Below are 22,854 nucleotides of genomic sequence, written 5' to 3' on the forward strand. Positions count from 1 at the left end.
TGCAGACAATAGGTAATAAAGACCCGCAAGTGATATTGTAGGCATGCAATTGCTTGTGGTATATATTTGGTTGAATCCAGCTAAGTCATTATGTGTGTGGAACAGAACTCCCCCTCCCTTATCTTCCACCACATGCCTGCCTGTGCTGGTCCCAGGGGTAAGGTACCGTGAGTGTAGCAGAGTCCACACGAAGAGGGGTGAGGTCCGATGCAGAGAGCCGGGCGGGGAACAGGAACGCTGGAACAGAAGGCCGAGCAGGGAACAGGAGTACCGGATAGTCAGGAACAGGAAGCCGAGCAGGGATCAGGAACACAGGAAGGTCCGAAGCCAACAACGACGTTGCTCCCGCAACCTGGGGCCGGGCTGACTGGGCTTTTATCCTCTTCTAAGGCCAGGGGCGGTCCCGGTCCCCAGGAGCCCCGCCTCCTCTGGCCTTAAGGCGAGCACTCCTCCTGGGGGCAACCAGTTCCCTTCGCCTCTCTGCCCTAAGCCTCTGCAGATCAGGAGAGGCCGAAGGGTTACTGGGCCCTGGAGGAGGCTCACCTGTGGCCACTGAGTCATCAAGCCCCTCTGGGGCCAGAAGGGCTTCACCTGGGGCCAGCTCCTGATGCACTGCCACAGGTGCAGGCTCTTCAGCATCTAGGCCTTGCCCCAGTTCAGCCGGCCCTGGAGGCGGGGACTCCTGTGCAGGCTGGGATTCCTCTGTTTCATCCTCCGAATCGGAATCCCAGGCCATCACACCATCCCCCCTCCCAGGCCCCCCCCTCAACCGAGGGTCCGGACCCGGCTTGCCGGGGTACGTCGCATGGAACTCTCGGAGGCAGGCAGGTGCGTGGACATTGGCCGCTGGTTCCCAGGAACGGTCCTCCGGTCCGTACCCCTTCCAGTCAATGAGATACTGCAGCTTTCCCCTGCGGTATCGGGAGTCCAGGATGCGTTCCACCTCGTACTCAGGCTCTCCCCGAACCAACACTGGCTGCGGTCGGGGACGGTTCGGGTGGAACTCGTCGGGTGGGGCCACCGGACTCAAAAGGGACCTGTGGAAGACCGGGTGAACCTTCAGGGTTGCGGGTAACCGGAGACGGAATGCCACAGGAGAGATTTGGTCTACGATAGGGAACGGGCCGGTGAAGCGGGCGTCCAACTTCCGCGAAGGTCGAGAGGGGTGGAGGTGGCGAGTGGAGAGCCAAACCAGGTCACCGACGCGAAGTTCCGGCCCCACCTGGCGGTGGCGGTCGGCCTGGGCTTTGTACGCTTCCTTGGCCTGGTGCAGTTGCTCCACCAAAAGCTGTTGCTGGGACTGGAGCTCTTGAAGCCACTCCGTCACCGCCGGGACCGCGGATGCCGGCAGCACCTCTGGAAACAGCCGTGGATGATAACCATAACTGGCCTGGAACGGGGTCTGCTGGGTGGACGCATTCACCGCGTTGTTATAGGCAAACTCCGCCAATGCCAGGTGGTCGACCCAGTCATCCTGCTGGTAGCTGCAGTAACACCGGAGGTACTGCTCCAGCACCGCGTTCGCCCGTTCCGTCTGGCCATCGGTCTGTGGGTGGTAGGCTGACGAGAGGCAGACCTCTGTCCCGAGGGTCTGGTGTAATGCTCGCCAGAACCGGGATGTGAACTGAACGCCCCGGTCGGACACCACGCGCTCAGGTAGTCCATGCAGGCGGAAGACATGCTGAAGGTACAGCTGAGCAGTTTCCTTGGCTGTGGGTACAGATGGACAGGGAGCGCAGTGCACCATCTTGGTGAAATGGTCGGAGAAAACCAGAAGGCAGGTACAGCCACGAGACGAGGGTAAGTCCACTACAAAGTCCAACGAAACTGTGTGCCAAGGGCGCGGTGGAACTGGCAATGGCTGAAGTAGGCCGGGGGGTCGCCCGGTAGGTCCCTTGGCGCGCCGGCAGACATCACAACCAGCAACGTAGCGAGCCACGTCAGCCTTCAGGCGGGGCCACCAAAACTCACGACTGACCAGATGGGTGGTCCGATACCGTCCAAAGTGCCCCGCTGCTGGGGCATCATGGGCCATCCGGAGAACCTCCAGCCGCAGTGGCCCTGGCGGGATGTACAGACGACCGTGGTGCAGCAGGAGGCCCTGATGCAGGACCAGCCCCGGATACTGTGGGCTGGACCCTTCAGCCAGCTCCCGGAGTCGTTCCTGGGCCCAAGCGTCGACCCGCTGCTGTTCCCGCACCCGAACCTGCAGTGGCTGCGCCTCCTGGGTGGCCAGGAATGCGGCTGGAGGTAGGATCGTGGTGGGTTCTGCTTGCTGTACCGTGTCTGCGTTGTCTTCAGGTTTCCGGGACAGGGCATCCGCCTTCAGATTCTGGGAGCTAGGGATGTAGCGGATCCGAAACTGGAACCGGGAAAAGAACAACGCCCACCGGATCTGTCTTTGGTTCAGCTTGCGGGTGGTCTGGAGGTACTCCAGGTTCCGGTGGTCGGTTCTCACCTCCACCGGATGTCGTGCCCCCTCAAGATGGTGGCGCCAGACCTCAAAGGCTACCTTGATGGCCAGTAGTTCCCGCTCCCACACAGTATAGTTACGCTCCGCTGGTAGGAGCTGGCGGGAATAGAAGGCACAGGGTAAGAGTGGCGCTTCAGGACCAATCTGTTGAGACAAGACGGCACCGAGAGCCGTACTGGAGGCGTCGGTCTCCACCACAAAGGGTCGAGAGGGGTCAGGATGTTGTAAGATTGGTGCCCTCTGGAAACAGGCCTTCAACCCCTGAAACGCCTCCTCTGCCTCCTTGTCCCAGGAAAACGGCGTCTTTGGGCGCAGTAGCCGGGTCAACGGGGTGGTGCGATGAGCATAATCAGCGATGAAGGTCCGGTAGTAATTGGCGAACCCCAGGAAACGTTGTAGGTCCTTGCGGTTCCGGGGTGCCGCCCATTCTTGAACCGCTGTCACCTTCCCCGGGTCCATTTGCACCCCATCCGGAGAGAGCCGGTGACCAAGGAAGTCCACAGTCCGCTGATGGAACTCGCACTTGCTGAGCTTTGCGTACAAACGGTGCTCACGCAAGCGCTGCAGCACGGTCCGGACATGTCCCTCATGGCGAGCCGGGTCACGGGAGTAAATCAGTATGTCATCCAAATACACCACCACGTACTTGTCTAACAAGTCCTGAAACACGTGGTTGATGTAGCGTTGGAACACAGCAGGCGCGTTGCACAACCCGAAAGGCATAACCAAATATTCGAACTGCCCGTACCGGGTCCCAAACGCTGTCTTCCACTCATCCCCGGCTCGGATCCGAATCAAGTTGTAGGCCCCCCGGAGGTCCAGCTTGGTGAACACCTGTGCCCCTTGCACCCGCTCCAGCAGCTCCGAGATAAGGGGCAAGGGGTATCGGTCTGGGACGGTAATTTTGTTCAGGGCTCGGTAATCATGGCAAGGGCGGAGTTCCCCACATTTCTTCTTAACGAAAAGCACTGGTGCCGCGGTAGGCGAGGTGGAAGGCCTAATGAACCCACGCTCCAGGTTCTTGCGCAAGAAGTCCTGCAAAGCCTCGCGCTCTGGCTCTGTTAGAGAATATAAGCGACTCACTGGTAAAGGCGCTCCGGGTTGGAGGTCTATGCCGCAGTCAAAAGGCCGATGCGGCGGCAGCTGGTCTGCCCCCTGTTCCTCGAACACGTCCTGGTAGTCCTGATACACGGCTGGGAGCGTGGGTGCTGCCTCCTCTGAGGGCGCGGCCGCCAGCGTCCCGGATTGAGCATGGGAACATGGGTCTGGGAAGTGCACGGTCCGTTTGACCCAGTGAATCTGAACGTTGTGGGCTTCCAGCCAGTCCATCCCGAGCACCAGGGGGAAGCGGGGCATAGAGGCAATGTCCAAAGTTCGCAACTCCCGGTGCTGCTGGAAACACAGGACCAGGGGCTGGGTCTCCTGAGTAACGGCACCTGAACACAGAAGTCGTCCGTCAATCGCTTCCACCTGGACCGGTACTGGCTTGTTCCGAAGTGGCACCTGATGATGGGCGGCAAAAGCAGCGTCCATATAAGAGCGGGTTGCCCCTGAATCTACCAAAGCATGGGTGAGGATCCAGGGCCCACCTGGAGGGTATAAACGTACCGAAACCATAAGATGTTGCAAGTCCATTGATGCAGGCCCATTCTGCGTGGTTTGGGACCCCCGGTAGCTAGGGCCATCAGCTACTGGGGTTGGCGGTTTCCCTGCGGCTGGCGTTTCTCAGGGCAAGACCGAGCGAAGTGTCCACTTCCGCCACAGTAAAGACAGAGATTTCCCTCCCGACGCCGCGCCCTCTCTGCGGGGGAAAGGCGTGGCCGCACTGCCCCGAGCTGCATAGGCTCCTCCGTTAAATCAGTTGTGACCGTGGGGCTGCTGGAAAAAGCTGGTGCCGTGAACTGGAAGTGTCGGCGACCCCGGGCCTGACGACGATCCTCCAACCGGTCGTCTATTTGTAGACTCCGTTGAATGAGAGTGTCTAGCGTGGTGGGGCGTTCCATTGTGGCCAACTGGTCCAGTACCTCGTCCGAAAGCCCTTCGAGATACTGGTCCCGCAGTGCCGAATCATTCCAGGTCAAGTCCTGTGCCAACAGCCGAAACTCCGTGGTATATGCGGCCACCGTGGACTTGCCCTGTTTCAAACGCCGAATCGCCCGGTTGGCTTGACTCCCTTTCTGGGGGTTGCCGAACGCGGCCTCCAAACGATTGCAAAACCCCGTATAGTCTGCCAGCAAGGGGGAGTCTTGCCTGAGTAGCGGCAACGCCCACTTGGCCGCCTGGTCCTTTAACAAACTAATCAAAAAGTGCACCTTGGTGCGGTCGTCAGGAAAGTTCCGGGCTCGCCCCTGAATATACAGCTTGGCCTGGGCCAGGAACATGGGAAAGCTGGCCGGGGCTCCATCAAATTTCTCAGGCAAAGCCACTGGGTACTTGCCAGGAGCCGGGGCGTCGGCCCCAGGAGCCGGTAGGGCTTCCAAGCGTTGCTGAAGTGCCACAACCGCGTCACTGAGCTGCTGCACGGTGTGAGTCAAGGCCTGGTTCTCCTGGGCCAAAGCCACCAGTGTAGCCGCCTGGTCAGCCATGGCCTCTGGCTCTTCCCGAACGCACCCCTACGAAGGGGGAGTGCGGGTGTGGCGGGAGCAAACTGTGCTGGTCCCAGGGGTAAGGTACCGTGAGTGTAGCAGAGTCCACACGAAGAGGGGTGAGGTCCGATGCAGAGAGCCGGGCGGGGAACAGGAACGCTGGAACAGAAGGCCGAGCAGGGAACAGGAGTACCGGATAGTCAGGAACAGGAAGCCGAGCAGGGATCAGGAACACAGGAAGGTCCGAAGCCAACAACGACGTTGCTCCCGCAACCTGGGGCCGGGCTGACTGGGCTTTTATCCTCTTCTAAGGCCAGGGGCGGTCCCGGTCCCCAGGAGCCCCGCCTCCTCTGGCCTTAAGGCGAGCACTCCTCCTGGGGGCAACCAGTTCCCTTCGCCTCTCTGCCCTAAGCCTCTGCAGATCAGGAGAGGCCGAAGGGTTACTGGGCCCTGGAGGAGGCTCACCTGTGGCCACTGAGTCATCAAGCCCCTCTGGGGCCAGAAGGGCTTCACCTGGGGCCAGCTCCTGATGCACTGCCACAGGTGCAGGCTCTTCAGCATCTAGGCCTTGCCCCAGTTCAGCCGGCCCTGGAGGCGGGGACTCCTGTGCAGGCTGGGATTCCTCTGTTTCATCCTCCGAATCGGAATCCCAGGCCATCACACTGCCACACCATCCCCTAATCTACTCCAGAGGGTTTGCAGCCTTTCTCAACCTGTGGGTCTCCAGATGTTGAACTACAACTCCCATCACCCCTAGCTAGCAAGGCCAGAGCTCAGGGATGATGGGAGTTGTAGTCCAACAACATCTGGGGTCCCATAGGTTGAGAACCGCTGGTTTAGAGCATGGGTGGGCAAACTAAGGCCCGGGGGCCTGATGCGGCCCAATCACCTTCTAAATTCAGCCCGCAGACGGTCTGGGAATCAGCATGTTTTTACATGCGTAGAATGTGTGCTTCTTTTAAAAATGCATCTCTGGGTTATTTGTGGGGCATAGGAATTCATTCTTTTTCTTTTTTCTTCCAAATATAGTCCGGCCTTTCACAAGGTCTGAGGGACAGTAGACCAGCCCCCTGCTGAAAAAGTTTGCTGACCCCTGGTTTAGAGGACCCACCAAGCAAATCTGTGGAAGGAGAGAGGAGGTTCTGTGACACTTACAATTTATTTGGATGCCACCCATTAATCTGTGTCCCATCATAGTCCCTGCTCAAACTAGTTTAGTAGGTTGCTGAGTAGTAGTGCGCTTACCCCAAGCTGGCTTACAGAGAGGTCAGCAACCCGCAAAAATGTTAGTATTAGATAGATGCAGTAGATAGATGTGTGACTGATAGGGATGCTTAGTGAGTAGAATCCATGATAAATAACACATCCTTTCTTTTTCCATGTCCAGAGCATTTGGGAAATTTAAAGATTGAAGGGTTTGTTTTTGAATGGGAGTTGAGTATCCTCATTGGAAAGAAGAAAAAATACAGATTTTTCTTAGATGTGAAACTGACTACACTAGAAATTGATTGCAGCAGTCTACTTTAACCACTTCAGGTGTCTTTTTGACTTGCAGAGAGGCATTTCCCATGCACCCTTTAGATTTGTATGGTTGTTATGTGGATAGTGTCATTATAAAGGGTAGCCACTAGGTGGCACTGGGCTTAGTTGCTTCTGTGTGGAGTAAAGAGTTTCCTAGGAATGTTCTTGTTCCAAGGGGGACAGTAAATTCATTGTCTAGTTCCCTGACTAGACAGGTGCATCCTGCAGCTCTTCCATGAGTTTTCAATGCTGGACTAGGGCTAGTACTGCAGTAGTGGTAAAGAAGAATAGGTCCTGTTCTTCTAGATAAATAACTGTCTGTACTCAGCTGAAAGCACAATTTCTTTTTCCACTGATAACTATGTTGGAATGATTTTAGTAGTCAGATCCAGAGATTTTCAAAAGCCACCAGAACTTCATCTGAGAGGTGAATAAACAAGAGATAGCCATTTACAGGTTTCTGTCCTACTCTTCCTCGGCACTGGACCTATACGTGGAGGAAAGGCTATCCTTTCTTTTCCTTACAATAACTCGGTGGCATAGAGTGGTGGGAGAGAAGGAAAGAGAAGGCAAGGGTCATCAAGGCTGAGTGAGGAGATCTGAACCAACGTCTTTACATTCTGTACTACACTGCACTGATTTTTCCACACACACAAAATCAAACCTAGAAAACGCCTACAAATACTGAAGTGGATAAATATTGTTGCTTTGTTAAAATAGGTTTAAATCTGTTTTATTTCTTTTCCTCTCTTGCTGAATATAGAATTGGGAAAGAGGAGAAACCGATTCAGAGCAACTGAAAAGTAACAAGAGAGGGGCAAGAAAGTTTGTAAAAATAAGTGAAATCCTCAACCAATTTTACCTCTGGTTTCTGGCTCACCAGCAGATCCATAGCTACTCTTAAGTCGATCGGTATTATGAGGACTAGAAACTTGCTTTTTCTTTTTCTTTTTAGGTAAGAAATTTTAAGGATTCTGAAGGATTTTACAGATGCTATTGTAGATGCCAAATTCCTTTACTTGCGGCATAAATAGGCATCATGTATGTTATCAGCTTCCCCGCAAAATGGTTCTGATAATGCTGTGTTCTACTGCATCCTCTGTCTCCTGTTGCTTTCCAGAGAAATTTAGAGATCTTCCCTACCTCGGCTAATTTCGCTCCTGTGATGCCAAGAGCGTCAAGGGGAAACGATGACTGAATAATGAGAACAAAAAGAGCCTCATTGGCACATTGACAAGAAATGCGTTCTGATATTGATTCTATTGGGTCAGCTTCATTTCCATGTGGGAACTTAGGTTAGATTATGACCATGTCACAGTCCATTCAGCTGCATTCACAGCTGAGCTGGGTCTTCAGCCCAGGTTTCCCTGCTCAAATTCCCACATTCATTTTTATAAACTGGTTTGGAGCAGCATTGCTGTTTGAAAGAAGGGGGCATGTTATTTGTACAGCATACACAAATGATTGCAACGATAACGCATACACATCTAGCCTGATCGTTTTAAATTTAATATCCATATATAAACATACAATTGCAACTGGCAATTGCTTATCAAGTCTGTAAAAAAAAAATCCAAAGGTAAAACAATTGCTGCAGCAATAGTTTAGAAATCAAACAATCCCAAATTCAGTCACAAACATCAGCCTGGTCCCATTAGAAATGCCTAATATATCTCAGCTCCTATTAGCTGCTATTGTACAGTATACACGTCTTCATCATCTTCAATGTACCGTCAAGAAGGATCACCCATGATTCAGATATACAAATTTAATATATAAATAAGCAGTCCTTTTTTCTAAAAAAAAAAAAAAAAGTTTAGGGGTACTGTCATTTTGACTCAAGAAAAGCACCATTTTATAGTTCAAACTGGGAAAAATGAATACAGTAAATGGACAAAAGTACAAAGATTCACAAAATGTTTAGGGGTATGCGTACCCCCAGAAAAAACACTGTAAATAAGTAAATAGGGTGTTGCTGCTCTCGTGAAGTTTTAGAATAATGGAAACTTTAGACGAAAGGAAAAGATTTTCTGAACAAAATGAGAGAGACTTTTTATATTCTGGATTTTTTAACTGACATGATAGCTTTATCCAATTTCAATTGTTTGTATGTGGCCATTCTATTATAGTACTGATTCGATTGAATGTGTGTATTATCAGGTAAATCTTCTGTGAGTACAATGATGTGTCTTGGAGTTGTATCTTTAAGGGTTTGTCCCATTACTTTGACCACATGTATTAACAGTTAACCTGGAAAATATTGCTCACCTTTTAGCACTTGTTATAAACAACTGAGAGCTTGAGCTTTTGGAGTTTTAATATAAAATTACGTAGTTTTAAACCCTGTGAAGATGATCTTGATGATCGTATTCCTGTGTACATACCTGCCACACCCAGAAGCAAGAAGGCAAATTAAAAAAAAGAACTACAGGTTTTTCAAATGCTGTGAACTTAAATATATCTGATTTAATATTTAGAGAATGAATATCAGGCTTTGTTTATACAGCTGCCAGCATGAAAGGAACAAGATGCCTGCCCTCCTGTACGTTCATGTGGCCTTTGAAAGTATTATCTGTGCCTTAAAAAGTGAAGATGTTGACATGTCCTTGCTGCTCCAGAACATTTAGACCATTATTGGCACCATGAGCTTCTTCCAGAAGGGGCAAAATCAAAATCTGAGCAATGCATTAAAAACCCTGAGTTCTGCTGAGGAACTCTATAACACTAACCTTGATTCTTGCATGTTCCTCATTGTAAAGGATATCCTGTTTCTGCTTTCATTTCTGGTTTGGGGTTGTTTTTTTTTTGTTGTTTGGTGGTTATACAATGTACAGTTTCCAGCATGCAACAACTGTATTATCATCCTTCCTAAACAAAGAAAAGGGGGTGGAGGAGGAAGAAGAAAGGAAAGGAGAACTTGACAGTATTATTTTCTACATGCTTAAGCCGTTGAGGTTGTTTCCATTAAAGACTAAGAAAAATATATCTTGCTTTCCTTGGTGGCTTTGCAACATCCTGTGTGCTGATGGGTATCTCTTCCTGCCTCCTTAAACCTGGGGCAGTTTGAGCTTGTGTCAACAATGGCAAGGCGTGTTATTATCTTAGTTTGCTTTTCAGAATATTATCAGGAAATCGAAAAGTGGAGCAACAAAACAGAGGGGGCTGGTCTCCTATTGTATTTGTGCACTTAGGGAAATTTCAGTCCAATGCCTGCATGGGGTGCCATTGCAGCTCTGTACCCAAGATTTATAAATGTTCCCTTTTATAGCACATTAGGGCCAGATAGTGTAGCAGAAGCCATCCTGAGGAAAGACACACAAAATGCTAATTACAAAAACCTGCCTACAATCGTGCAGTAACTCCCAATTTTTTTTATGGTTTATACTCACACGGGTAGGTGTGTATAGGATAGTAGCTGTTTTGAGGATGAATAATTTGGATAATTTTGTCATCTTCCAACTCTGTGCAAGGGAGTGACCAGGATTCCACGTTTAGCTGTAGGGCAGATTTATTTCAAGGCATTACAAAACTAGCAATTTAATTCCAGTGTCAGTGCCTTTCATAATAATCCCTAGCATGAAGTTTGGCATGCTAGGAAATTTCCTGGTTGTCCTATTTATATTGTTTCCAATATTTATATCCTGTCAGCCTATGAGAATTAATCAGGGAAATGAACATGTTCAGTTTATAATATATTTAAAAAATAATAACAACTATCACTAAAAACAAGCAGGTAAAAAAGTCAAATCTTGTTTAAACGCAGCATCCCAAAAGGCTTGCTGAAAGGTAAACTGATGAAGCCAGGTAGGCCTCTCTTGGGAGGCTATTCCAAATTCTGGCAGTTCAACCAAAAGGCTCTGGCCTGTTTTGTCCACCCATGATGTATTTTACAGGAGGGGCAGTTGGGGAAGGGCTTCAAGTGATGCTTTAGATACTCTGGTTAACATGCTGATTTGCATGTTCTGCTCAAATCTGAAGTCTCCTGCATGATACTATAAGCCAGGTGCATCCAATAAAGTGGAAGGATGCAAGATTTGGGTCAGACAAAATAAGTACTTCACACAGTCAGTTAAACTGGATCTGCTCCTAGACAATGTGCTGATGGCCACCAACTTGGATGGTTTTAAAAGAGGAGTAGAGAAATTAATGGAGGATAATGCTATTGAGGGTTACTCACTATGACAGCTATGTTTTACTACTAGTGTCAATATCCCTCTGAACAAGCTGCTGGGAATTGCAGGTGGGGCGATTGGGGTTTGCCTATGGGAAATTTGCAAGGAGGACCTGAGTGCACCTACATGGATCTTTGGCCTGATCCAGCAGGGCTCTTACGTTTCAAACCATCCTCGTGTAGAGTGCATTACAGTAATCCAATCTGGCCTATCCGATTGTGTTCAGCAGTTTATTTCCGTCAGGCACAGGGTACTGCATAAGAACAGAGGGAGAGACTTGCTGGATCATTCCAATGGTCCCTCTTCTCCAGCATTCTGATTTCAACAGTGGCTGTGCAAATGCTTCCATGAGGCAAGGCTACGGTCAGGGCATGAAGGTCAACTGTTCTCCCCAGGCATCTTCTATTCAAAACTAAACTGCCTCTGAACTTGGAGGCTCCAGTTACTGTTGGTGCTTTATATCACTCAGAGACATTTCCTTTATGAATTTATGTAACTCTCCTTTAAAGCTATAAGTACATATGGTGGTAGTGAGTTACAGAATCGTCGAGTTGGACCCTGAGGATTGTCTAGTCCAACCCCCTGCAAAAATGCAGCTGTCCCACATGGGGATGGAACCTGTGACCTTGGTGTTATCAGCACCACGCTCTAACCAACTGAGCTATACAAGCTTGTTATGGGTTGTGTGAGGAAACGCTTCCTATTGCCTACTCTGATAATTTACAGCTTGATTATCAGAAAGAAATCCACAGATTTTATGTACAAATGTTTTTCAACAGTCATTAGCAGGCATTTCTCCAAGCACACTTTCACATCATCCAATAAAATAAGTTTTTAAAACATTTACAGATAGGTAGCCGTGTTGGTCTGCCATAGTCAAAATAAAAAAAATCCTTCCAGTAGCACCTTTAAGACCAACTAAGTTAGTTCTTGGTATGAGCTTTCGTGTGCAAGCACACTTCTTCAGATACACTGTGTATCTGAAGAAGTGTGCTTGCACACGAAAGCTCATACCAAGCTCATACCAAGAACTAACTTAGTTGGTCTTAAAGGTGCTACTGGAAGGATTTTTTTTATTTTTAAAACATTGTTATTGTTTCTCTCATTTGTTGCTAACCACCCTGGAGCTGCTTTGGGAAGAAGGTTGGGATATAAATTTAAAACATCAAGGGGAAGTTAGGCAGAAAAGAAAAAAGACAATGTGTTTGCCTTTTCTGTGTGAAATATTTTTAAACCTCGTAACAAACAAAAGAATCCCAACGATTAGGGTGTCCTTTGCCATGTGTCAATTTCCTTCCAATTTTCCAAACTGAATGACTGGCATTTACAGAATAAATATGACACGGACAGCACAATGAACTTTAACAACAAGAAAAGCAACCAGGGAACCCCAAACCATAAAGAAATCACAATACAAAATAATCTAAGGGGTTGTGGTTCATAGCAAAGGAGGGCATCTTATAGAATCACAAATTTATTATAGCATGAACTTTCAAGGTCTACAATGCATGTGGGTGTCCCCCCCCCCTTATTATAATGTGGTTTGTGTCATGGCCAGAGGACATTGCGTGCATGAGTGTCTAAAAAACTGCTGCACTATCACCATCTCTAAACTGTGTGGCACATTTTTAAAAGCATTTGTTACAATGTTAGCCTTCCCGCAGCTTGCTATGAACTCTGACCATGTGCTTCATCCCCCGAAACCCTCTTCAGAGAAATTCAGTTTGTTCTTTCCGCAGGTGACTCCCGCTGCTGTTTAAAAGGCCTAACTGCAGGCTAACCCCATTGTTAGAATGTGGGTGCCTTCAAAAGACGTAAACGAAATAACATCTGTACTGAACAGCATTGTCCTTTGAGTTTCACAAGGTAATACAAAATGCAGCATTATATGCATTCTTAGTAAGAAGGGCAGGGACCTAGAGCAGTTCCTTGCACCTTGTATGCATAGGCATATAAGCAAGAAAACCTTCCCTGCAATGTAATTCTGGCATTCCACAGCGTTTTGAAGCCTATCTTGATTCATTATAATAACCTCTTAACGGCAGAAAACCTCACAGAGGAGATGTATTATAACTCTTATTTTAAATATTGGCACTGAAGTGGGGGAGATGGGGGGTTAGGAGCATGGATTTGGGAGAGGGAAAAATCACCAAGGAGCAGCAGCAGCAGCAGCAGGCCCTGTTATTAAACTCTACCACAGCCTCCTAAGCAGAGTGACATCCTGAAGGAGAAATATTGCCCTGCAGAGACTTTAGCAACAACCCTTACAAGGGAGAAAATATTCATTAGGAAAAGAGCAAAGTGATGGATGAATTCATTGTGCAGGCTGGACGGGAGGATGCTGGCTGGCACGCAAGATATTGATCTACACGTGTGGGTGGGGGGGAAGTCTGTGGAGCAGTGGAAAAGCTTTCAGGGATGCAAAAGGTTCCCTGGCTTGCAATTCTTCCCATACCCGTGGGAGCCTTCTGTCTCTGTGGCAGAAGATCCAGACCAGCTGAGCAGGCCTAGTGCTCTCAGGAACAGAATGTTGTCGACCTTTTTAAGGGGGGGGCGGACCCCAAAGTTGTTGACCTTTTTAAGGAAAGGTTCCCCAGAGTTGTTGACCTGAGCTTGGGAATTCCACAAGATTTCACTACAGGGAAGGAGAGACAAGAGCTTTACTGGATAGAAACTGGGACAGAGGAAAGCAGGAAGGAGAGGGCATTTAACCCAGCGACGGAGAGGAGAGGAGGGTGGTGGTCAGGAAGCTGAGCCGGGGCAGAAATAGCGTCGCTCCTCCCGCCCACGCAGGCTTCCCTGATCCCCTCGAAGTGAGTGGGCGGGTGGGTGAGGCGGGACAGTAGCAGATTGTCCTAGCCCACGACCACACACGCAGCGTGCGGGGTGAGCGTTTGCAGCCCGCTGCATTTCACCACGCTACTTAAAGGGAGAAATAAAAGTGCACTTGGGCACAGCTAAGGACGGGTCTGGGGGGCGGGTAGCCAAACGCCTTGGGCAGACCCCATGAAATAATTCGCTCAGAGTTCAGCTGGGTCTCCAGAAAAGAGCAATGGACTGAGTCGCAGGGGCAGCAGCCAAAGCAGCTCTTTCTGCTCCTGGGTGAGGAGGGGAGTCTTTGCAAACGCTTTGGAATTCCCTTCTGCCTGCCGGGAAGCCGCCCGAAAAGGGAGAGGCGGGGTCTTCGCTTGCTGGTGGGGAGCTTTGGCAGGGAGCTGCTGGGAGAGGCTTCAGCTTCCCCGACGAAACCGTTCCCACCCACCCTCTTCGGGGCTTGGGAGGCAAGCTGCACGCTCCGGCGTGCAGGGAAAAAGGAGGCCGCAGGCAAAGCCGCGCAACTCCCCCACTCGCTGGGCCGCCCCTAGAGGGCGGCGCTGTGGTGCAGCGCCCACTAAGCTCTATTGGAAAGACGTCTCTGAGCGCGCACCTTGCTTGGCAGGCTCTGGCTGCAGTGCAGTCCCACAGCACTGATGTGGAAGTAAACTCCACTTAACTGCACAAGACTTATACTTCAGAGTAAATGCACTTAGGATTGGGGCGTTCACAAGTGCCTTGATCTTCAGTCATTACTGATTCTCTATCCCATGGGTAGGCAAACTAAGGCCCGGGGGCCGAATCCGTCCCAATCGCCTTCTAAATCCGGCCTGCAGACGGTACAGGAATCAGCGTGTTTTTACATGAGTAGAATGTGCCCTTTTATTTAAAATGCATCCCTGGGTTATTTGTGGGGCATAGGAATTCGTTCATTCTCCCCCCCCCCAAAAAAATATAGCCTGCCCCCCCACAAGGTCTGAGGGACAGTAAACTGGCCGCCTGCTGAAAAAGTTTGCTGACCCCTGCTCTATCCACACCTCTCCAGCTCCCAGCAACATAATTCACCTGCCCTATATAAACTGTCTTGCTATGCATAGGGACTTTTACACTACCATGTACTGTGTGGCGCCAGCATGTTTATGTGTGGGAGAGAGAACTGCATGTCTACAACATATATTTTATGTTGCATATATCTTTACCCTCCTAGTGTGAAGAAATGCAAGGCATTTTTATGGCTAAAGGAGTCCTATGAGAGGAAGGAAGCATATTCTAAGCAAAGAATTACTTGAAAAGGACTGAAAACAAAGCAGCCAGCTATTACGTGTCTGTATTTCAAACAGTGTACAGTTCTGATGGTCCCATCTCAAAACGTAAATCCTAGAGCTAGGACAGGTACAGAAAAGATACCTGAAACAAGTGATTGACCATCACCTTCATGAGGAAAGGCTGTAGTGCCTGGGTATTTTTGGTTTATGAAGAGGGGGAAGTGACTGGATTTGGGTGGTGGGCACATGGTTCTAACATTATTCATGATGTAGAGAAAGTGGATTGAGAGCAGTTTTTCTCTTTGAGAGGAACTTCAAACAGTACATAGTTAAAATTATAGAATTCACTCCCATAAGATGTAGTGATGGCTTTAAATGAGGGCATAGAGAAATTTGTGGAGGAAAACAGCCATTCATTGCTACTAACCATAATGGCTTTATATTGTCTCCAGCGTTGGGGATGGTATGTTCTTGTATACCAGCTTCTGGAAATCACAAGTGAGGAGAGTGTTCCGCTTGCAGCCCTCCCATAGACATCTGGTTAGCTACCATGAGAAGAAAACATTGGCCTAGTAGATGGACCTTTGGACCAATCCAGTAGCGGAGTTACATTCTTACTGCTAGAAATTGCGGCCATACAACAGTGGTTGGCAGTAGATTCATTTCAAGCCGGCCAAAATGGGGTACAGACGACTCTCAACTTACGTAAGGTTTGCATTCTGGGGCAAGTGCATAAAGCTAAAATCACAAGTAGTCAAAACACATTGGGTTCAATGGTGGGTGGGGCTTGCCAAAGTCATTTCCTCCACCCCCTTTTTATTATTTTTTTGCCAAGCGTGTAAAGCTGAATGCACGCAAGTTAAATGCGTGCAAGAGTTATCCTGCACTTCTCACAATGCATAAACAAACAAAATCGGCTTCCTCCAGATGGAGAAATGGCTACTAGCTTACATACCTTTAAAGGGAATTTGATAAACTCAGTAGGGCTCTGCTATTAGCTAACTACCGACCGCTAGAAGAACAATCTCTTGACTTCTAGCAGCTAGCGGAACCTCCAGGGTCAGAGGCAGTACATCGGAGTCCTGCCCTCATCAGCTGGATAGCTCCGTGGATTAGCGTGTGATGCTGATCATGCCCGGCAGGCACTTGGCAGCCGCTGGGGCAGCGACGCCAGACTGCGAGACCCTTCGGTCTGCTCCATTTGGCTTTTATTCTGTGTTTCTCGGGGCGAGACTCCAGCGTAGGCTCAGAAGCCCGGGCATCAACTCGGGGCGTTTTCTGCTCCCGGTCCTGCTAAAATGGCTGGCGGCGGAGGACGGCGGGAAGGCCGAGGAAGGGAGGCAAGGATTCGAACCTGCCACTCTCGCGCCCCTGGCCTTTCTCGGACATGCGCAGAGCGAGCGCGCCGCGGGTTGCGAGGACTACGTTTCCCGTGGTGCGCGGAGCGCGGGGCGCCTGCGCACTGGGCCGCGGCCAGCGGGGAGGGCTGCGCGTTCCCGTGCGGTGATGGCGGTGCGTGGACGCGCGGCGGTGGTAGCAGCAGCAGCAATGGCTGCTGTGGATCGGCGGCTGCCGAATCTCGATGACTTCGCGGGGCAGAGCTGGAGCGCCTGGGTGGAGAGGGCCGGGCCGCCCGCTGCCGAGACAGGTGAGCGCGCCCGCCCTGCCCGCGGGCCCGGAGGCGGCGGCAGGCGGCGGGGAGCAGGGGACCCTCCGTCGCCGTTTCTGCTGCCGCCGCCGCCGCCGCCGCCGTCGAGCTTCCTCCCTCCCTCGCCTCCCCTCCTCCTCCCGCGCCCCCTCCCTCACCCCGCCCGCCCCAAACAAAGGAGCCGCCGGGTCCTAGCGCCGCCTCGCTTCCCGCCCGGTGGAGCCTGCCTTCCTTTTCCTGCCGCTTCGACCGGGTTTCCTAGGATCTCTCGATCCCCCTAACGGGATCCCCTCTCCCCCAGCCTGATTTCACCAGGGGCATGCTGTGATCAAGGCAGGATCTTTGTCCCCCGCGTTTCCCAGCTCCTTATGTGCTTCTCGTTCCTACTTTGATCCCTTATTACACGAGCATGGCTCTTTTTTTGTGTTTTTTTTTTAAAGCCATATTCGCAAGATTCCCCGGACTTTTGATCTCTTCTGTCATCGAGCCCACGATTGTCTCCGAAACATGCTATGTAAAGGCTGCGTGACTTGTCTGTTTATAATTTATTTATTACATAGTGATCTCACCAGGTTTCCTAACATTTGCGCCTTGACTCTCGTGCACCTCGAGCCCTCATGTCGACTGCTTCCATTTCACCTGGGCATTCTTTCTTCCTGATCTCCACATATTCACTTTTTCTGTTTTCCCCCAAATAATACGCACTCTTGAGGTGCCACTGGAACACTTGTGGGCAGCAAGTGTTCTTGATCTTCTGTGACTCCCTGGATAGTATGGGTCTTGGTCATCTTCTAGGTGACCCCTGACCACTTTTCTTTTTCTCTTCCTCCCCCCTTTTTAACCACATTTCCCCCATCGGTCTTGATCTTTAAATCCCGTTACAGTTTTCTTCAACTGATTCCTTTCAAAGTGCTTTCAGCAACCCACCGTTTGCTGTTCTCCCCCAGCTGTGCTGCATTTCTGGATTTCCTCTTGTTGAAGTTGTTCCATTTCCATTAGGATCTGTGCCTAGGCCTTTGAAACTGGTCCCCGCCCATCCATCTGCTTTGCCTTCCTTATATCTTCTCTTCTGTCTTTTACATAAAGCTCTTTTTTGTTTTGCACTGTTGACCTGGCCACTCAGTTTACCACTCGCTAGGATTTCCCCTTTTCTCTCGAAAAACTGCACATCCTCCTCCCTGACGTCCTGATTCAGCATCCCTATGCTCCCCCCCTCTTCTGTCTTGTCCCTTGCTCTGTTGCCCTCCTTTACTAAGGGGGTGGTGGTATATCTGTATGAAAATGGTGGATGGATGGATTGGCCCCTTGTGATTTTTGTCCTTGGAATCCTAGAAACCGCTCGGGAGCACCTCCCTAGAATGTTTGACTTTCTCAAGTGCAGCCTGATGGCAGACTCTAGAAGGGGCGGTGAGACTCAACGGAGCTGTCCCTGGTGATGCTTTTTATATTGTTGAGCTTCTCCCATCCCCCTCCATTATCTTCCCTTTGCACTTGATATAGTTAGGGCTTCGAATGTTTCCTCATCTACTTCCAGCTCCAACAGAGTTTACATAATGACTCCTGTGTTTTCAGGGATTTAAGAAGCAGGTTGTAAATTGTCCTTTGCAGACAGCTTCCTGTTGCTGTCTGAATGGATTGTTTTTATTTATTTATTGCTAATAGATATGGAACAGTAAGGATTTCGTAGATTGGGGGGGGGGAGAGCTTGCTTAGTTTCCACCTTTTGCCCCCACCCTGTCTCTTGACAGGTTGTGGTATGGGATTAATTGTATGTGCGTTTTAATTCAGTTAGGTTTTTTCTGATTTTTTTAAGTAGAGAGGGAGATTAATGTTCTTGGTGTCATTGCAATCTTTTAAATAAAAAAAATGCACAGCTATTTTGGATTTCCGTTTTGTATTTTGATGCTGAAACAGTTGATGCATTGTAACAGGTACATCTTGTCTTTGTGAGGGCACCATGTGGTGTGAAATCTATTAAATGCAAGTGGAGTATCATGTCATGGTTAAAGCACAGGAGTCAGGACTTTGGGGACCAGCTCTGCTACTTGCTTTCACACTGTTAATTTGGAGACAAATCAGCCCCTTGTGCCAGATCCCTCCCCACAATTGGTAGCATTTGATCTGCATCGCAAGGAGTTTGCAGGCATTTCATGAATGTCTGTGAGCTTCAGGTCGATGCGCAGACAGAAGGAGTTACGGCAGCCTTTGCCAACCTGATGCCCTCCAGATTTTTGGCCTACAACTCCCATCAGCCCCAGACTACACAGGGAGTTGTAGTCCAAAAATCTGGAGGGTACCATGTTGATGAAAGCTGAATGGGGGGAAAACATTAGTTCTGAATCCCATGTGTTTGATTTCTTATATGCATGTTGGGATTAGGTTACAAACCACATCATTCTAGGCATTTGCTTACACACACAAACACAGCATAATAAGAAAATGGTTCTGCTATAATGAAAAGCTTGTCAACATTAACATGTTTCCAGGGAAATATCACTGATGTTGTGATCGAAACTATAATATAATTTGGCATTGGCAAGGATTTAGCTTCCAGAACTGAAAACCAGGGGTATCTGTTTAACTCAGAATTTGGTGATTCCGTTTCAAAGTCCATCTTGGGGTGTCTTTCTTTGAAGCTTTGTGTTCCCAACTAGCAGAGCAGAAAAGCTCATGGGAAAGGTATATGGAATAGAGAGAGCTGTCTCTCATCCCCTGTCATGCAAGTGTGCCCCCTTTCTGCGTGCATATACACCTGGGCATGTACAGAATTCTGGTGGGCCGTGGATATTTGAATGCCACCCTTTGAAATGGGAAAACAAGAGTTTGTAAAGCAGCTAGTCTCAAGTGGCGTTGAGAGAGCCACGTTTCTACCCTGCACATTGTATTTTGGAAAGAAGTCAGGGAATGGTGCTTTGTGCTTGTCATTGTCTTCCAAACACCTCTTGATTGATACGGATTGGCAGAGCAGTTCTGCTGAAGCAGCAGGCAGTGGAGTCTGAGACTCAGCAAGTCCACTACTGTATGTTTGCAGAAGCCCTGGAACATCTGCCATGTTAGCTGAACTGATTCTTAGGGATCCTTGTTCTCTTGGCAACTTTTAAGACCTGGAGTTTTAGGGCAAATGGAAATGATTGTTCTTAATCTGCTCCCCTATGAAACTCATTGAGTGACCTTGGGCACGTTGCCTGCTTGGCCTAACCTTTTTTCACAGGGTTGTTGTGAGGATAAAATAGAATACCCCTGCACATACCTCCTCAAAGCCTGTATACATATATAGTAAAAAAAATCAAAGGGGTCAGGACCATGCATGCTATGTTTATTCTTATGGGGTTTCGAAGAGGGGAAATCCTGATGTACAGATTTACTGGTCCTAGTGTCCTGTCTGCTGAGGCTTGCAGATGGATCTTCTCTGTTCTGGGTCACAATGTGACCTACATGACAAGTTTGAGGAAGCTGCGACTGGAATAGATGCTTTTCCTGAGCTCTTTTCAAGCCTATTAAGGCCTGCAGTCCTAAGCATGCTTACTTCCTAGTAAGTTTCATTGCATTCAGGTTGATTTGCTTCTATGTAAGCGTTACTTCAAATCATGTGGTAAGGGGGGGGGAGAGAATGATTCATCTTAATGTGTCTAGATGTCATGGGTTCTCAATAGCTTTGTTGGATGATGGATCTGCAAAGGGCTATTAGTGTTGCTGATGGGATTTCTTTTTCTATGTATCTATTAGGGTCTGATGTGGAAGAAAACGGTAGGAATGGGAGCAAGAAGCTGGATGCAATGACCCTCATTAAAGAAGGTAAGAACAGACTTCTTTGAGTCTGACTTGAGTTGTAGAGACCTCTGCCCTATGTCTGGTGAATGCTTTGCAGAAGAGAGAAGTGCAAGGGCAGCTGGGAGTTCTGTGTGTGTGTGTCTGTCTGGAGTAGCAGTCATTGCATTCTCACACAGCAAGTGACCCTTAGATGAAAGCATCCTGACAAAAGCAGAAGACAACTATCCCTTTTGATAGCTGCATTCGCACATGCCACCAAGGGCTGGCATTCTGGCCCCAAGAGCTAGTCTGGCTATACCTTACTAGAGCTCAAAACCTTGCCTGGGTCTTGGAATATGATGGATGAAGTGTCTCGTAGTTCATCAGGAAATTCATACTCATCCAGGCTTAGACTTGAATACATTGCATCTTCTATGACCCATGAATGAGTCTGTGGACTTTGCCTTGAGTCCTGTCATGATCCTCTGCAGCCCTGCCCCATACCCAACATTTAGTTATAGGGATTTAGCAAGCGTTTCAGGATAACCAAAAGCTGCGGAACTTTCACATACATGCTTCTTTGCTTTGAGAACCCTTTGCTGCCATGGTTTCTAGCAACATGATGTTAAGAGACGTCCACAACAAAAGGCCCTTGGCTTTCCACCCCTTCCTGCCCACAGCCTCCCTCCTGATCAGCCCTAGACCACAGTGTGTCACAAAAAGCAGCCAGAGTTGGTGCAGAGCAATAGCTGCTGATGGACTCATGCAAATGAGCTGAGCAGCAGAGAAGAGCCACACCATGTTTCTGTCAGCGCCGCACCGGTCAAATTCTTTCCTGAGCTGGAATATCAGCCGTGCTCTGGCCACCAGCAAAACATGTTCACCAGCTCATCGCAAAGAAAGGATTCCAGGTGCGACTCCAATATAGTAGGACGGGTGAAGATGTGCTGACTCTCCCCATTCCACTCTCTTTCTCTCACTCTCAATGATTGTTAGGGGGGAAAGACCCTGAGCCACCATCTGTCTACCCTCAATCAAGAGATCAGAAAGTCTCCTCTGTGTGTGTGTGTTTCTCAGACAAGTCTTGGGTGGTGGGGGCAGGGTGGAGACTCAAATGGAAGGTCCTGCTTGCAGCAGAAGGTAAGAAGGTTCGACTTCCCCAAGGATATCAGGTCTTTTGTGGGACCCCTGCATGGTGGCCTGTATTTTTCCTAAATCAAATCGGTCACACTAACTCCCTCCCTGGGCTTTTTCGGCAGAGCCCTTGGAAATGTGAGCTGCCACCTGTCCTCTCCACTGAGCTCCCGAGCCAGAGTTTCCAGATGAGCTTCTGCTGGGCTTTCGTCCTGCTCTTTTCTGCGCTCACTCTCAGCCCATAGTTAGTTTGAGCCTTGCCCCTCCCCATCTCTCCCGACAGCTCCCCTCCCCTGCCCTGCTGCCCTCGGTCTTTTTTCATTTCTTCCCAGCCTGTCTGTGTCTCTTTGTTTTCCCTTTTTTCTGCCACCCCAGCTGTGCTAGGAGGTGGGGCTGCCTCCCGACAAAGTTGGAGCGTGTGACGGCCCCATCACCCAAGGATAAGCGATTGTTCTGCTGCCTTTTTGTGTGTGTTTGCTAAAACGCGAGCCCACGTCTCAGGCCTGGGAGAAGTGGGCTGTGCCTGAACCAGCAGGCTGGATGGGGGAGGCTGCCTTGCCCAGTGGCTGTTCTCTGAACTAGACAGCCATTTGCGCAGATAAGTCTTGACATAAGTCACATGTAAAATAATTGTGTGTATCTTTGCTTGTGCAGCTCGGTGCCATTGGAGCTTTGGGCTGCCAGTCAAGCGGTTCCCCCAATTCACATCTAGGTGCTGCATTGGCTCCGTAATATACCACATGCTCTGCTCTTATAAGAGCCCAGTATGAAGCTCCTTGTATCTGTGCTTGAAGAATCTTGGGGAGGCAGCCAAAGAGGGCTTTGTTTGATGGAACAATGGTCTAAGTCTGTATAAAAGCTCCTTCTGGCATTATGAATGGATGACCTGCTTTGCAGTCAGTGTCTCCTTGATCTTTCAGTCCTGCATGACAAGCAGCCTGGTACTTATTCCCAGTTTGCAGCTGGGAAAACTGAGGATGGAAGTGTGAGGCATGCTTCGTGCCACCCCACCAGACAGTTGTGGCAGGGACGCAAACATGTGCCTCTCAGCTCTCTTCCTTTCTAAGCTACCTGGCGGACTTTTCTTCTTGTTCCATCTTTTGTCAGAATTAATGGTGGGGTGTTGTTACCGCTATTATTTGAAGTGTTTCTGAGCCTGAAGAACAGACAAAGTTTCACGGGGCTTCTTCCAGGGTGCTCTCTCATCACTCGCCTCTCTTGTCCTTTCAGACATGTCTATCTTTGGTCACTGCCCAGCTCACGATGAGTTCTACCTGGTGGTGTGTAACCACTGTGGCCAAGTGGTCAAACCTCAAGCCTTTCAGAAGCACTGCGGTAAGCGAAGCAGCCAAAAACTGCCAATTGAATTTCTGTGGCCTCTGGATGGAGAGCTGTGAATTAGGGCTGCTTGCTGCCGCCTCAGGCACCGGCCCAGTGGGTGGTGCCTGGGCTTGAAAGGCCCTTTTCTGTTTTCCTCCTGAAAATGGGGGGG

The 22,854-nt window shown here is 49.4% G+C and overlaps 1 protein-coding gene and 1 long non-coding RNA gene across 6 annotated transcripts in view; one reads left to right on the forward strand and one right to left on the reverse strand.

The window, feature by feature from the left end:
* On the reverse strand, window positions 1-16,290 carry LOC308479737. Of its 2 annotated transcripts, XR_013987804.1 has the most exons (4): window positions 16,185-16,207; window positions 15,258-15,375; window positions 5,725-10,074; window positions 1-140 (listed from the first exon to the last, which is right to left on the reverse strand). It is a non-coding gene; the product is annotated as an uncharacterized lncRNA (long non-coding RNA). The 2 variants fall into 2 exon arrangements; XR_013987803.1 differs by lacking the exon at window positions 15,258-15,375 and having other exon boundaries at window positions 16,185-16,290.
* The window catches only part of ATXN7L2 (ataxin 7 like 2), a 22,496-nt gene continuing 15,924 nt past the window's right edge, over window positions 16,283-22,854 (forward strand). Inside the window, exons 1-3 of one of the 4 annotated variants that reach the window (XM_081010526.1) lie at window positions 16,283-16,478; window positions 20,205-20,273; window positions 22,593-22,697. In XM_081010526.1, coding sequence (XP_080866652.1) covers window positions 16,337-16,478; window positions 20,205-20,273; window positions 22,593-22,697 — 316 coding nt within the window. In that variant the 5' untranslated portion in view covers window positions 16,283-16,336. Of the gene's footprint in view, window positions 16,479-16,708; window positions 16,849-17,816; window positions 17,911-20,204; window positions 20,274-22,592; window positions 22,698-22,854 lie in introns of those variants that run through there. The other 3 variants (XM_081010523.1, XM_081010524.1, XM_081010525.1) reach the window with 3 other exon arrangements.

Source organism: Podarcis pityusensis (genome assembly GCF_964106645.2).
Source record: "Podarcis pityusensis genome assembly, chromosome: 6".
Classification (NCBI taxonomy): domain Eukaryota; kingdom Metazoa; phylum Chordata; class Lepidosauria; order Squamata; family Lacertidae; genus Podarcis; species Podarcis pityusensis.